Source organism: Polyodon spathula, chromosome 3, assembly GCF_017654505.1.
Source record: "Polyodon spathula isolate WHYD16114869_AA chromosome 3, ASM1765450v1, whole genome shotgun sequence".
NCBI classification, from domain to species: domain Eukaryota; kingdom Metazoa; phylum Chordata; class Actinopteri; order Acipenseriformes; family Polyodontidae; genus Polyodon; species Polyodon spathula.
In genome coordinates this window covers 92,852,859-92,866,850 of record NC_054536.1, presented here as the reverse complement: position 1 = coordinate 92,866,850, position 13,992 = coordinate 92,852,859, and the positions used below count along the sequence as shown (strand labels likewise).

Sequence of the window (13,992 nt, the reverse complement as noted above, 5' to 3'; positions counted from 1 at the left end):
AAATTGCCCAAATGTTTTCTGCAGCCTGAATATCTGTTGTATTTCAAACCGCTGTAAAAAAAAAAAAAACATACTGTAAGGCAATTGTAGAGAATTAAAATCATGAGAAACGGTCCTGGTGAAAGTTTTCTTTTTGGTTGCTGTCTCTCTCAATCATTCCATGTTTCTGTTATTATCCCTCAATATTTATAAATATGGCAATTAGCCATGTCATTGTTTATGAGTATTTTAAATAAAGGCATAGAATTTGCCTTGGCATGTATTTTACACCCTTGCAAAATAATTACTTCAAATGAAATAACCAACGCCACTTTTGGGCCACTGCCAAATGTTTAATTGTACCTTCTTAATACAAACAGAATGTTACTGTAAATTTCTCACTGCCGTTTCAGCTCAGAGATTGTTGACTACCAGACTGCCTTGAACGCAGAGACTGACCACTATTTATTACACTTACATTATTTATTATCACTCGGGTCTTGAGACAATGCATTTTTGCAGCTGGCGTAGAACTAAAGTGGCAGCAGTGAGAAATGTCTTAAAGGACCCAGCTGAATCTGAAAATGTAACTTAAGGCACTTTCTGATACAAGGAATTAGATGGCTGGGCTTACTTCAGGGGCTTTTAGTTTTCAAGCTCCTTCACTTTGGAACTCACTTCCAAATTGTGGCAGGAGCCTGTCAGTATTTTTTGTGGTGTTTCAGATCACCACAACCCATTCCATTTCATATTAAACACATACAGTGGTGTTTCAGATCACCACAACCCATTCCATTTCATATTAAACACATACAGTGGTGTTTCAGATCACCACAACCCATTCCATTTCATATTAAACATATACAGTGGTGTAGTTGAGCTGGGTTTTCCACGGAACAATGCCTCTCACAGGTGTTCTGACAGCTGAAGCCACTCGATGTAGCCTATAATTAGGGCTGTGTTTTACCCTGACTTTTATACTCTCCTTTAAAAATTCAATTGATACCTGTTAAGCATTTTGTGTATCTCAATCACAACTGAGAAACGTGTTAATAGTAAAATTGATTTCATTTACAGGTTATTTTCTGTCAAGCCTTAATTTTTCAATTACAAGCAGAACATGAAAACGAGATTGCAACACGTTAATAACTGCAGTTCACACAGGGAGGCATGGTTCTATTAAACACAGGAACACGTCAGAATGCAGTTTCTACAGTAGCTCAGGCATCATCGCTCTGCCATTGACACACAGACACATAAAGTAACACATTCTGACAAGATGGAGACACTTTGTGGAAATACTTGTAGAAATCAGACCAATGCAATACCATGTTATAAGTGTTACTAGAAGTTCAGTACGCAAATAAAATGTGAATTTGTATCATAATTTATGAATACTTTAGTGCCGTTCTGGTATCTTCAAATTCAGAACGGCATCACTGAACGTATATAACAGTGATGTTGCTATTCCAGCTGTTACACTGTGAAAGTCTCTACCACAAACCCCCTAATCATCTTCAAATGTGGGAGGATTATATTTTACTTCCATGTTTTTTCCACGTTAACATATTGTAAGATATTAACATATTGTGTGCGGGGGAATCTGTATCGCCCTTACTCCTCACACCAGTGTAGCAGCTGGCTGTGTGCGGGGGCTCTATATCCTGCTTACTCCTCACACCAGTGTAGCAGCCGGCTGTGTGCGGGGGATCTATATTCCCCTTACTCCTCACACCAGTGAATCGGCTGGCTGTGTGCGGGGGCTCTATATCCTGCTTACTCTTCACACCAGTGTAGCGGCCGGCTGTGTGCGGGGGCTCTATATCCTGCTTACTCCTCACACCAGTGTAGCGGCCGGCTGTGTACAGGGGCTCTATATCCTGCTTACTCCTCACACCAGTGAGTTTAATGGGTCAGTGATTTTGTTAGTTTACCAGAAAGTCCAGCAGCTATTATAGGATAGCAGCAGAATTATATATATAGCAAAACAAAAAGAACATTTTTTTTCCAAACCTATTCGTAGATCCCTTCTATGGAGCAGTAGTAGCACTGCATTCAAAACAATCTGGCTTAACAAAAAGGGACTAACTTTTCTGGCTGTCCTTTACTTCTTTTTTGTCTTGCCTCTGATGGGGCTAGGGACAGATCTCTCCCAAGAGGTAGAGGGCATGGAGCATTTGGTATCGTACATTATTAGCAGGAAGTTGCTTCCACGAGAGATTCAGAGACAAGGCATGCTGCAATCAAGAAGGAATGCCTGGCCCTCATAAAAGAAATAATATGAATTGAAAGCAAGCTTCTGTGCGCCTCTCTTCCTGTGTTTGTGGGCCCGTCCGCCCGCATGCAGTTTTTGTAAAATGTCCCAAACAAACGGCAACTTCGCGGGAGTTTGCTGGGGGTCCTACGCTATAGCGTGACTTGCATATAGCTTAATCCGGCCCAACTCAGCCCACTCATCACCCATTGGCCAACCTGTATCCAGTCACACACACACACACACACACACACACACACACACACACACACACACAGAAAGTGACAGACAGACAGGCAGGCTGGCTGCCGAAGGATAGGGGGAGAGGATTAGCAAGCGAAACAGACTCTCAATCACAAACAACAGCATGCAATACAGGTGACATTATGGGTGCAGTACACAGTCCCAACCCCTTCCCCAGTCCATAGCACAGTTCATGGGAGCTATACTGTTCGTTGTGGTTGCCCCATGACTACAATATTATTCCATCAGGCTCCATTTAAGAAATATAACTTTAAACTGTAAGCAATAACAAGACAGTAAAGCAAAAACAAAACTCCTGTAGTTCAAAGAATTGACAGTCATATCATAACATTGTCTTATTGCGACAGTACCCTGTAGGGAGTACAATCAGAATTGCTGGTGAATTAATAGTGGTTGATAATGGTGCATTGGAAGTGAAGTATTTATCTAGTTCAGATTTTCCCTCAGATACAACACATAACTAGTAAAAGGTTAAACCACCCTCTACGATCACAATAAATATTTTATTTAAATTGCCCAAATGTTTTCTGCAGCCTGAATATCTGTTGTATTTCAAACCGCTGTAAAAAAAAAAAAAACATACTGTAAGGCAATTGTAGAGAATTAAAATCATGAGAAACGGTCCTGGTGAAAGTTTTCTTTTTGGTTGCTGTCTCTCTCAATCATTCCATGTTTCTGTTATTATCCCTCAATATTTATAAATATGGCAATTAGCCATGTCATTGTTTATGAGTTTTTTAAATAAAGGCATAGAATTTGCCTTGGCATGTATTTTACACCCTTGCAAAATAATTACTTCAAATGAAATAACCAACGCCTACTTTTGGGCCACTGCCAAATGTTTAATTGTACCTTCTTAATACAAACAGAATGTTACTGTAAATTTCTCACTGCCGTTTCAGCTCAGAGATTGTTGACTACCAGACTGCCTTGAACGCAGAGACTGACAACTATTTATTACACTTACATTATTTATTATCACTCGGGTCTTGAGACAATGCATTTTTGCAGCTGGCGTAGAACTAAAGTGGCAGCAGTGAGAAATGTCTTAAAGGACCCAGCTGAATCTAAAAATGTAACTTAAGGCACTTTCTGATACAAGGAATTAGATGGCTGGGCTTACTTCAGGGGCTTTTAGTTTTCAAGCTCCTTCACTTTGGAACTCACTTCCAAATTGTGGCAGGAGCCTGTCAGTATTTTTTGTGGTGTTTCAGATCACCACAACCCATTCCATTTCATATTAAACACATACAGTGGTGTTTCAGATCACCACAACCCATTCCATTTCATATTAAACATATACAGTGGTGTAGTTGAGCTGGGTTTTCCACGGAACAATGCCTCTCACAGGTGTTCTGACAGCTGAAGCCACTCGATGTAACCTATAATTAGGGCTGTGTTTTACCCTGACTTTTATACTCTCCTTTAAGAATTCATTTGATACTGGTGAAGCCATTTGTGTATCTCAATCACAATTGAGAAACGTGTTAATAGTAAAATTGATTTCATTTACAGGTTATTTTCTGTCAAGCCTTAATTTTTCATTTACAAGCAGAACATGAAAACGAGATTGCAACACGTTAATAACTGCAGTTCACACAGGGAGGCATGGTTCTATTAAACACAGGAACACGTCAGAATGCAGTTTCTACAGTAGCTCAGGCATCATCGCTCTGCCATTGACACACAGACACATAAAGTAACACATTCTGACAAGATGGAGACACTTTGTGGAAATACTTGTAGAAATCAGACCAATGCAATACCATGTTATAAGTGTTACTAGAAGTTCAGTACGCAAATAAAATGTGAATTTGTATCATAATTTATGAATACTTTAGTGCCGTTCTGGTATCTTCAAATTCAGAACGGCATCACTGAACGTATATAACAGTGATGTTGCTATTCCAGCTGTTACACTGTGAAAGTCTCTACCACAAACCCCCTAATCATCTTCAAATGTGGGAGGATTATATTTTACTTCCATGTTTTTTCCACGTTAACATATTGTAAGATATTAACATATTGTGTGCGGGGGAATCTGTATCGCCCTTACTCCTCACACCAGTGTAGCAGCCGGCTGTGTGCGGGGGATCTATATTCCCCTTACTCCTCACACCAGTGTAGCAGCTGGCTGTGTGCGGGGGCTCTATATCCTGCTTACTCCTCACACCAGTGTAGCAGCTGGCTGTGTGCGGGGGCTCTATATCCTGCTTACTCCTCACACCAGTGTAGCAGCCGGCTGTGTGCGGGGGATCTATATTCCCCTTACTCCTCACACCAGTGTAGCAGCTGGCTGTGTGCGGGGGCTCTATATCCTGCTTACTCCTCACACCAGTGTAGCAGCCGGCTGTGTGCGGGGGCTCTATATCCTGCTTACTCTTCACACCAGTGTAGCGGCCGGCTGTGTGCGGGGGCTCTATATCCTGCTTACTCCTCACACCAGTGTAGCGGCCGGCTGTGTACAGGGGCTCTATATCCTGCTTACTCCTCACACCAGTGAGTTTAATGGGTCAGTGATTTTGTTAGTTTACCAGAAAGTCCAGCAGCTATTATAGGATAGCAGCAGAATTATATATATAGCAAAACAAAAAGAACATTTTTTTTCCAAACCTATTCGTAGATCCCTTCTATGGAGCAGTAGTAGCACTGCATTCAAAACAATCTGGCTTAACAAAAAGGGACTAACTTTTCTGGCTGTCCTTTACTTCTTTTTTGTCTTGCCTCTGATGGGGCTAGGGACAGATCTCTCCCAAGAGGTAGAGGGCATGGAGCATTTGGTATCGTACATTATTAGCAGGAAGTTGCTTCCACGAGAGATTCAGAGACAAGGCATGCTGCAATCAAGAAGGAATGCCTGGCCCTCATAAAAGAAATAATATGAATTGAAAGCAAGCTTCTGTGCGCCTCTCTTCCTGTGTTTGTGGGCCCGTCCACCTGCATGCAGTTTTTGTAAAATGTCCCAAACAAACGGCAACTTCGTGGGAGTTTGCTGGGGGCCCTACGCTATAGCGTGACTTGCATATAGCTTAATCCGGCCCAACTCAGCCCACTCATCACCCATTGGCCAACCTGTATCCAGTCACACACACACACACACACACACACACACAGAGAAAGTGACAGACAGACAGGCAGGCTGGCTGCCGAAGGATAGGGGGAGAGGATTAGCAAGCGAAACAGACTCTCAATCACAAACAACAGCATGCAATACAGGTGACATTATGGGTGCAGTACACAGTCCCAACCCCTTCCCCAGTCCATAGCACAGTTCATGGGAGCTATACTGTTCGTTGTGGTTGCCCCATGACTACAATATTATTCCATCAGGCTCCATTTAAGAAATATAACTTTAAACTGTAAGCAATAACAAGACAGTAAAGCAAAAACAAAACTCCTGTAGTTCAAAGAATTGACAGTCATATCATAACATTGTCTTATTGCGACAGTACCCTGTAGGGAGTACAATCAGAATTGCTGGTGAATTAATAGTGGTTGATAATGGTGCATTGGAAGTGAAGTATTTATCTAGTTCAGATTTTCCCTCAGATACAACACATAACTAGTAAAAGGTTAAACCACCCTCTACGATCACAATAAATATTTTATTTAAATTGCCCAAATGTTTTCTGCAGCCTGAATATCTGTTGTATTTCAAACCGCTGTAAAAAAAAAAAAAAAAAAAAAAAAAACATACTGTAAGGCAATTGTAGAGAATTAAAATCATGAGAAACGGTCCTGGTGAAAGTTTTCTTTTTCGTTGCTGTCTCTCTCAATCATTCCATGTTTCTCTTACAAACTGAGAAGCAGCCGTTTGTGTTATTAGATAATATTGATATACTGTTATTATCCCTCAATATTTATAAATATGGCAATTAGCCATGTCATTGTTTATGAGTTTTTTAAATAAAGGCATAGAATTTGCCTTGGCATGTATTTTACACCCTTGCAAAATAATTACTTCAAATGAAATAACCAACACCTACTTTTGGGCCACTGCCAAATGTTTAATTGTACCTTCTTAATACAAACAGAATGTTACTGTAAATTTCTCACTGCCGTTTCAGCTCAGAGATTGTTGACTACCAGACTGCCTTGAACGCAGAGACTGACAACTATTTATTACACTTACATTATTTATTATCACTCGGGTCTTGAGACAATGCATTTTTGCAGCTGGCGTAGAACTAAAGTGGCAGCAGTGAGAAATGTCTTAAAGGACCCAGCTGAATCTGAAAATGTAACTTAAGGCACTTTCTGATACAAGGAATTAGATGGCTGGGCTTACTTCAGGGGCTTTTAGTTTTCAAGCTCCTTCACTTTGGAACTCACTTCCAAATTGTGGCAGGAGCCTGTCAGTATTTTAAAATCTAAACTCAAACAGGTCTTTTTGACTTGGCCTTTCACTTTGAGCAGTTTGGAACTCTTTTGGCTTGCTGTGTATTTATTTTTTGTTTAGCGCCCTGGGATGCTTGTCATGAAGGAATTGGTATGGGACTGGATGGGGTGGTATCTATCCTAAACTCTTAGTCATGCCTATTAAAAGTAATCTGTAAAATGCATAAGTAATATTTTTGCCTTTATGGAGTGGCCACATTTATGCATTTTCAAGGATTGTACAGGCTATGTAATGCTTTTTTGCTTCCCATGGTAGCACCACATGTCTCCATCCTGCCATATTTCTGATCTACAGCTATGGCCAAAAGTTTTGCATCATCCTATAGAATTAACAGATTTAGCTTCATAAAGTTTAACGAAACCTGCTGATTTAATGTTACGTTAACATACTGAATTACATACCGCCCTTTAGTTTTCCATATGCTTAGCGAAAAACTGGCAAAATCTAACATATTAATAGTGTGCTACTATTATGGCTTTTAGACTTTTGCAATAGAATTTTGGAGTTATTTAGATTGCATGATGTTAAATAAAAGATCTTAATTATGTTCATTAAGGTTTTTTTTAATGACATCTCAATCCTGCAATTCTAGGTGATTCAAAACTTTGAGCCACAGCTGTACAGCTTGCTGCTCAGTCCTAATAAATATAATGCATTTGGCCCCATTCACATAGACTTAACTCATGAGCTTTTTAATGTTTAAAATAAATAACCAACTATATTTAATTCCTCAAAACAGACTTTAATCAGATAGGACGTAATTATTCCAATGAGTATTATGTACAGGTATTTGTTTTTTAAACTGTGCTGTGTCAGGCCAATGAACATGTTTGAATCTGTCCCTGCTGACTGTTGTTTTTACCTTCCTGGTGAGGGGGCTGCTAGGAGCTGAAGCACTGCTGTACAAGCTGAGACTGGAGTTGGACCTGCTCCGTGACATCACTCTGCCATCACACTTCAGCATGGAGGTGCCAAAAGAGTCCGGAGACAAGTACTTCTCTTTAATCTTCAGGTTTGTTCTGCCTTTCACTGTGAAGTAATAATAATAATAATAATAATAATAAAAGAGTTCACAGCACTGGACTTTATTAAGTGGGAGGCAGAGTTTTGAAGTTCTGTAGATCACAGGTTTGTCTTCAGCGGTCAGCAGTCTACATATTAAAATATTACCAACATAAAGTATATGCTCAGAAAGAGTCAACTTCCCAACCTTTCGATATGTTTAACAAACCTTTGTTAAGGGAAAGTGTGTTTGGAAAAAAACAGTGGAGGTACTTATAGGCTTTTGATGCCCTGGAAACTACAGTATTTCTATTTAAATCTATTAATGTGCTTGTGGTGTCATTTACTACATAGTTAATGATGTAATGATCTACTATTCCTCTCTATTTAACCCTTCAGGCATCATGCACATACACATAGTTGGGCAGTATCGAAAGTACATGTAATTAAAATATGTACTGGGAGTAACTTTAACAAGACAGTCTAGCGAAATTGCAGATGTTGGTGAAAGTTTGAGAGAGACGGGCTATTATTAGATAGATAGATTAGATACAGTATAGACAGGTAGAGTCGCCAGCATTGTCCCGGCTCAATAATTCAGCAATGGGCAAATGTTCTGCTTTGTGGAATGCATCTGGTCGAAAAACTGCTGAAATAATTCTGGAGATCTGCAATTGCAGACTGGCTACACCATGCCTGACGTTTCGGAGGACGCATGTTTTAGCCTCCGTTTCCCAAGTCGCATGGGGGGGGTGCAGTGGTGAACAAGGATAAAAATAACAATTGGGCATTCCAATTTGGGTAGAAAATCGGGGTAAAAACCATTGCCATGACTAAATTAAAAAAAAAAAAAAAAAAAAAGTTACACTGGGTCCTTAATATCTAGTAGCCTACATGAGTCAGCCAACTGCAGCCAATCACAAGTTTTACAGGGTTGTTATGAAGAAAATACTCAGGACAATATTTTTCTAATAGCAATAGCAATAGCCCTCTCTCGATGAGGGCTATCCAGTGTGTTAGTTGACCTTGACATTCTTTAGCACCCTCGTCTTGGGATGCATAATTCCAATTGCTGTAAACAACCACACGGAAGAGCCTTCATCGATGGGCACTATTGCTTAATTCCATTCCTCCTTTATTGACTCACAACCACCCACCCTCACCTATTCGTGCCCTGGATTTACTGTGTGGTACACAACTCCTCACCTCGGCAGGGATCGTTCTTTACCAGGAACTCGTCCAGCGCTGTCCACCCACCCCCTACTCTCACCATCAAGGTGCTGCGCAGAATCCGCACCATCCGTAGCTGCTGAGAGTCGCCGAACTGCGAGAGAGAAACGATCAGCTTAGTAAGAGAGCCCAGAGCCACGGGGAAAAGATCAAGCTTAATAAGAGAACCCAGAGTCACACAGAAAACAACAGGCTTAACAACAGGACCCAGAGTCACACAGAAAAGATCAGGCTTAACAACAGAACCCAGAGTCACACAGAAAACATCACAACAACAGAACCCAGAGCCACACAGAAAAGAACAGGCTTAACAACAGAACCCAGAGCCACACGGAAAAGATCAGGCTTAACAACTGAACCCAGAGCACACAGAAAAGATCAGGCTTAACAACGGAACCCAGAGTCACACAGAAAAGATCAGGCTTAACAACAGAACCCAGAGCCACACAGAAAAGATCAGGCTTAACAACAGAACCCAGAGCCACACAGAAAACATCAGGCTTAACAACAGAACCCAGAGTCACACAGAAAAGATCAGGCTTAACAACAGAACCCAGAGCCACACGGAAAAGATCAGGCTTAACAAGAGAACCCAGAGTCACACGGAAAAGAACAGGCTTAACAAGAGAACCCAGAGTCACACGGAAAAGAACAGGCTTAACAACAGAACCCAGAGCCACACGGAAAAGATCAGGCTTAACAACAGAACCCAGAGCACACAGAAAAGATCAGGCTTAACAAGAGAACCCAGAGCACACAGAAAAGATCAGGCTTAACAACGGAACCCAGAGTCACACAGAAAAGATCAGGCTTAACAACGGAACCCAGAGTCACAGAAAAGATCAGGCTTAACAACGGAACCCAGAGTCACACAGAAAAGATCAGGCTTAACAACGGAACCCAGAGTCACACAGAAAAGATCAGGCTTAACAACGGAACCCAGAGTCACACAGAAAAGATCAGGCTTAACAACAGAACCCAGAGTCACACAGAAAACATCAGGCTTAACAACAGAACCCAGAGTCACACAGAAAAGATCAGGCTTAACAACAGAACCCAGAGTCAGGCTTAACAACAGAACCCAGAGACACACAGAAAAGATCAGGCTTAACAACAGAGAACCCAGAGGCTTAACACACAGAAAAGAAAAGATCAGGCTTAACAACAGAACCCAGAGACACACAGAAAAGATCAGGCTTAACAACAGAACCCAGAGACACACAGAAAACATCAGGCTTAACAACAGAACCCAGAGACACACAGAAAACATCAGGCTTAACAACAGAACCCAGAGACACACAGAAAACATCAGGCTTAACAACAGAACCCAGAGACACACAGAAAACATCAGGCTTAACAACAGAACCCAGAGCCACACAGAAAACATCAGGCTTAACAACAGAACCCAGAGCCACACAGAAAACATCAGGCTTAACAACAGAACCCAGAGCCACACAGAAAAGATCAGGCTTAACAACAGAACCCAGAGTCACACAGAAAAGAACAGGCTTAACAACAGAACCCAGAGTCACACAGAAAAGAACAGGCTTAACAACAGAACCCAGAGTCACACAGAAAACATCAGGCTTAACAACAGAACCCAGAGTCACACAGAAAAGATCAGGCTTAACAACAGAACCCAGAGCACACAGAAAAGATCAGGCTTAACAACAGAACCCAGAGTCACACAGAAAAGATCAGGCTTAACAACAGAACCCAGAGCACACAGAAAAGATCAGGCTTAACAAGAGAACCCAGAGTCACACAGAAAAGATCAGGCTTAACAACAGAACCCAGAGCCACACAGAAAAGATCAGGCTTAACAAGAGAACCCAGAGCCACACAGAAAACATCAGGCTTAACAACAGGACCAGTCACACAGAAAAGATCAGGCTTAACAACAGAACCCAGAGTCACACAGAAAAGATCAGGCTTAACAACAGAACCCAGAGTCACACAGAAAAGATCAGGCTTAACAACAGAACCCAGAGTCACACAGAAAAGATCAGGCTTAACAACAGAACCCAGAGTCACACAGAAAACATCAGGCTTAATAAGAGAACCCAGAGTCACACGGAAAACAACAGGCTTAACAACAGAACCCAGAGCCACACAGAAAAGATCAGGCTTAACAACAGAACCCAGAGTCACACAGAAAAGATCAGGCTTAACAACAGAACCCAGAGACACACAGAAAAGATCAGAACCCAGAGTCACACAGAAAAGATCAGGCTTAACAACAGAACCCAGAGTCACACAGAAAAGAACAGGCTTAACAACAGAACCCAGAGCCACACAGAAAAGATCAGGCTTAACAACAGAACCCAGAGTCACACAGAAAAGATCAGGCTTAACAACAGAACCCAGAGTCACACAGAAAACATCAGGCTTAACAACAGAACCCAGAGACACACAGAAAACATCAGGCTTAACAACAGAACCCAGAGACACACAGAAAACATCAGGCTTAAAGGTACAGGCGTCAACAGCTAAAACCCGACCGACGTCCAACACAGAAACGATCGGCTTTAACTTCATCCGAACCAGAGTCCACACAGAACACGATTCGGCGTGCACAGAACCCCGAGCCTAGTCTCGAAGATTGTCGTCCTTGGGTCTCAGGGTGTTCTGGCTTAAGAGAACCAGTCCGAAACGAACCGTTCTTGACTTGGGTCTCAGTGATCTTTCTTGTCAGAGACCGGCTTGCACCTTGGGTCTCCGTCAGGTCCCCGAGCACAGTAGGGTTTCATAGTCACCCGAATTGTTGCCTTGGGTCTCCAGTGTCGTCTTTTCCCGGCCGAATTCTCTTGGCTTCGTGTCTTCGTCTAGTCCACGCAGAGTGTGTCCTTGTACCCGTTTCCGAGCCAGTGTTCACGACAAAGGGTCCCTCCTTGTAACGGTCGGTGTTAGACCAGTGAGCTTTCTACGTCTCGGATTGCCTGCCTTGGGTACTTGGGATTAGCACAGTCTTTGACCAGATCGAACCAGCGCCACACGGAAATAGGTCCGGGTCTTACAACAGAACGAGTCTGTGGAACAGAAGCCGGGTACCCTGGATCCTCAGTCACCAATTGTTGTCTTGGGTTTAGCAGTGTGACCTTGGCACACGAATGTATTTCTTTTGGCGTCTCAGTCTAATTGTTTATCACGGGGTGAGTTTTCTATGACGAATGGTCTCCAGTGTCAGGGTGTGCCTTTTCTTTTGTCGCCGAGTTCAGGTGCTGGGGACCAGTTTCAGTGTGTCCACGAATTGTTGATCTTAACAACTCGGTGTGGCACCGCTAGTTGCAATTAAACATCCTGGGGCTAATCCGCAACAGTGGTCCAATTGATCCGTTTAAGAACAGAATTGTTGTTTTGGGTCCGTTCTTTCAGTCAGTTACCGTCGGGGTCTTCACGTGGGTCTTTTCGGTCGTCGAATTGCCGGGTCTCAAGTGTGTCTTTTCCCGCGAATCTGTTGCCCGAGAGTCTCGGGTACGGCCGAGGATCAGGCTTAACAACAGAACCCAGAGCCACACAGAAAAGATCAGGCTTAACAACAGAACCCAGAGTCACACAGAAAAGATCAGGCTTAACAACAGAACCCAGAGCCACACAGAAAACATCAGGCTTAACAACAGAACCCAGAGTCACACAGAAAAGATCAGGCTTAACAACAGAACCCAGAGTCACACAGAAAACATCAGGCTTAACAACAGAACCCAGAGTCACACAGAAAACATCAGGCTTAACAACAGAACCCAGAGTCACACAGAAAAGATCAGGCTTAACAACAGAACCCAGAGTCACACAGAAAAGATCAGGCTTAACAACAGAACCCAACAGAGAGTCACACAAAACATCAGAAAAGAACAGGCTTAACAACAGAACCCAGAGACACACACAGAAAACAGAACAGGCTTAACAACAGAACCCAGAGACACACAGAAAACATCAGGCTTAACAACAGAACCCAGAGCCACACAGAAAAGAAAAGGCTTAACAACAGAACCCAGAGCCACACAGAAAAGATCAGGCTTAACAACAGAACCCAGAGCCACACAGAAAAGAACAGGAGCCACACAGAAAAGATCAGGCTTAACAAGAGAACCCAGAGTCACACGGAAAAGATCAGGCTTAACAACAGAACCCAGAGCCACACAGAAAACATCAGGCTTAACAACAGAACCCAGAGCCACACAGAAAACATCAGGCTTAACAACAGAACCCAGAGTCACACAGGAAAAGATCAGGCTTAACAACAGAACCCAGAGCCACACGGAAAAGATCAGGCTTAACAACGGAACCCAGAGCCACACAGAAAAGATCAGGCTTAACAACGGAACCCAGAGCCACACGGAAAAGAACAGGCTTAACAAGAGAACCCAGAGTCACACAGAAAAGAACAGGCTTAACAACAGAACCCAGAGTCACACGGAAAAGAACAGGCTTAACAACAGAACCCAGAGTCACACAGAAAAGAACAGGCTTAACAACAGAACCCAGAGCCACACAGAAAACATCAGGCTTAACAACAGAACCCAGAGACACACAGAAAACATCAGGCTTAACAACAGAACCCAGAGACACACAGAAAACATCAGGCTTAACAACAGAACCCAGAGTCACACAGAAAACATCAGGCTTAACAACAGAACCCAGAGTCACACAGAAAAGATCAGGCTTAACAACAGAACCCAGAGTCACACAGAAAAGATCAGAGCTAAGGCTCTTATCCAACAGAACCGAGTCACACAGAAAAGATCAGGCTTAAACAACAGTCTTTTTTGTCGACACAGCCTTTGGGATCTCAGGCTTTTCCAGTAGAAAATTATTGCACTTGGGAAAAGGTGGGCTTAACAAGCAGAATTGTTTCTTGGGAAAG

General features: G+C 42.4%; 2 protein-coding genes across 2 annotated transcripts in view; both read right to left on the bottom strand.

Moving 5' to 3' along the window:
* The window catches only part of LOC121313662 (GAS2-like protein 2), a 28,106-nt gene extending 18,810 nt beyond the window's left edge, over positions 1–9,296 (bottom strand). Inside the window, exons 1-2 of the mRNA XM_041246431.1 lie at positions 9,105–9,296; positions 7,759–7,925 (exon numbers count right to left, since the gene is read on the bottom strand). Coding sequence (XP_041102365.1) covers positions 7,759–7,925; positions 9,105–9,198 — 261 coding nt within the window. The 5' untranslated portion in view covers positions 9,199–9,296. The remainder of the gene's footprint in view (positions 1–7,758; positions 7,926–9,104) is intronic.
* Positions 1–13,992, bottom strand: part of LOC121313661 (gamma-aminobutyric acid type B receptor subunit 2-like) — a 319,270-nt gene that overhangs the window by 119,888 nt on the left and 185,390 nt on the right. The window lies entirely within an intron of this gene.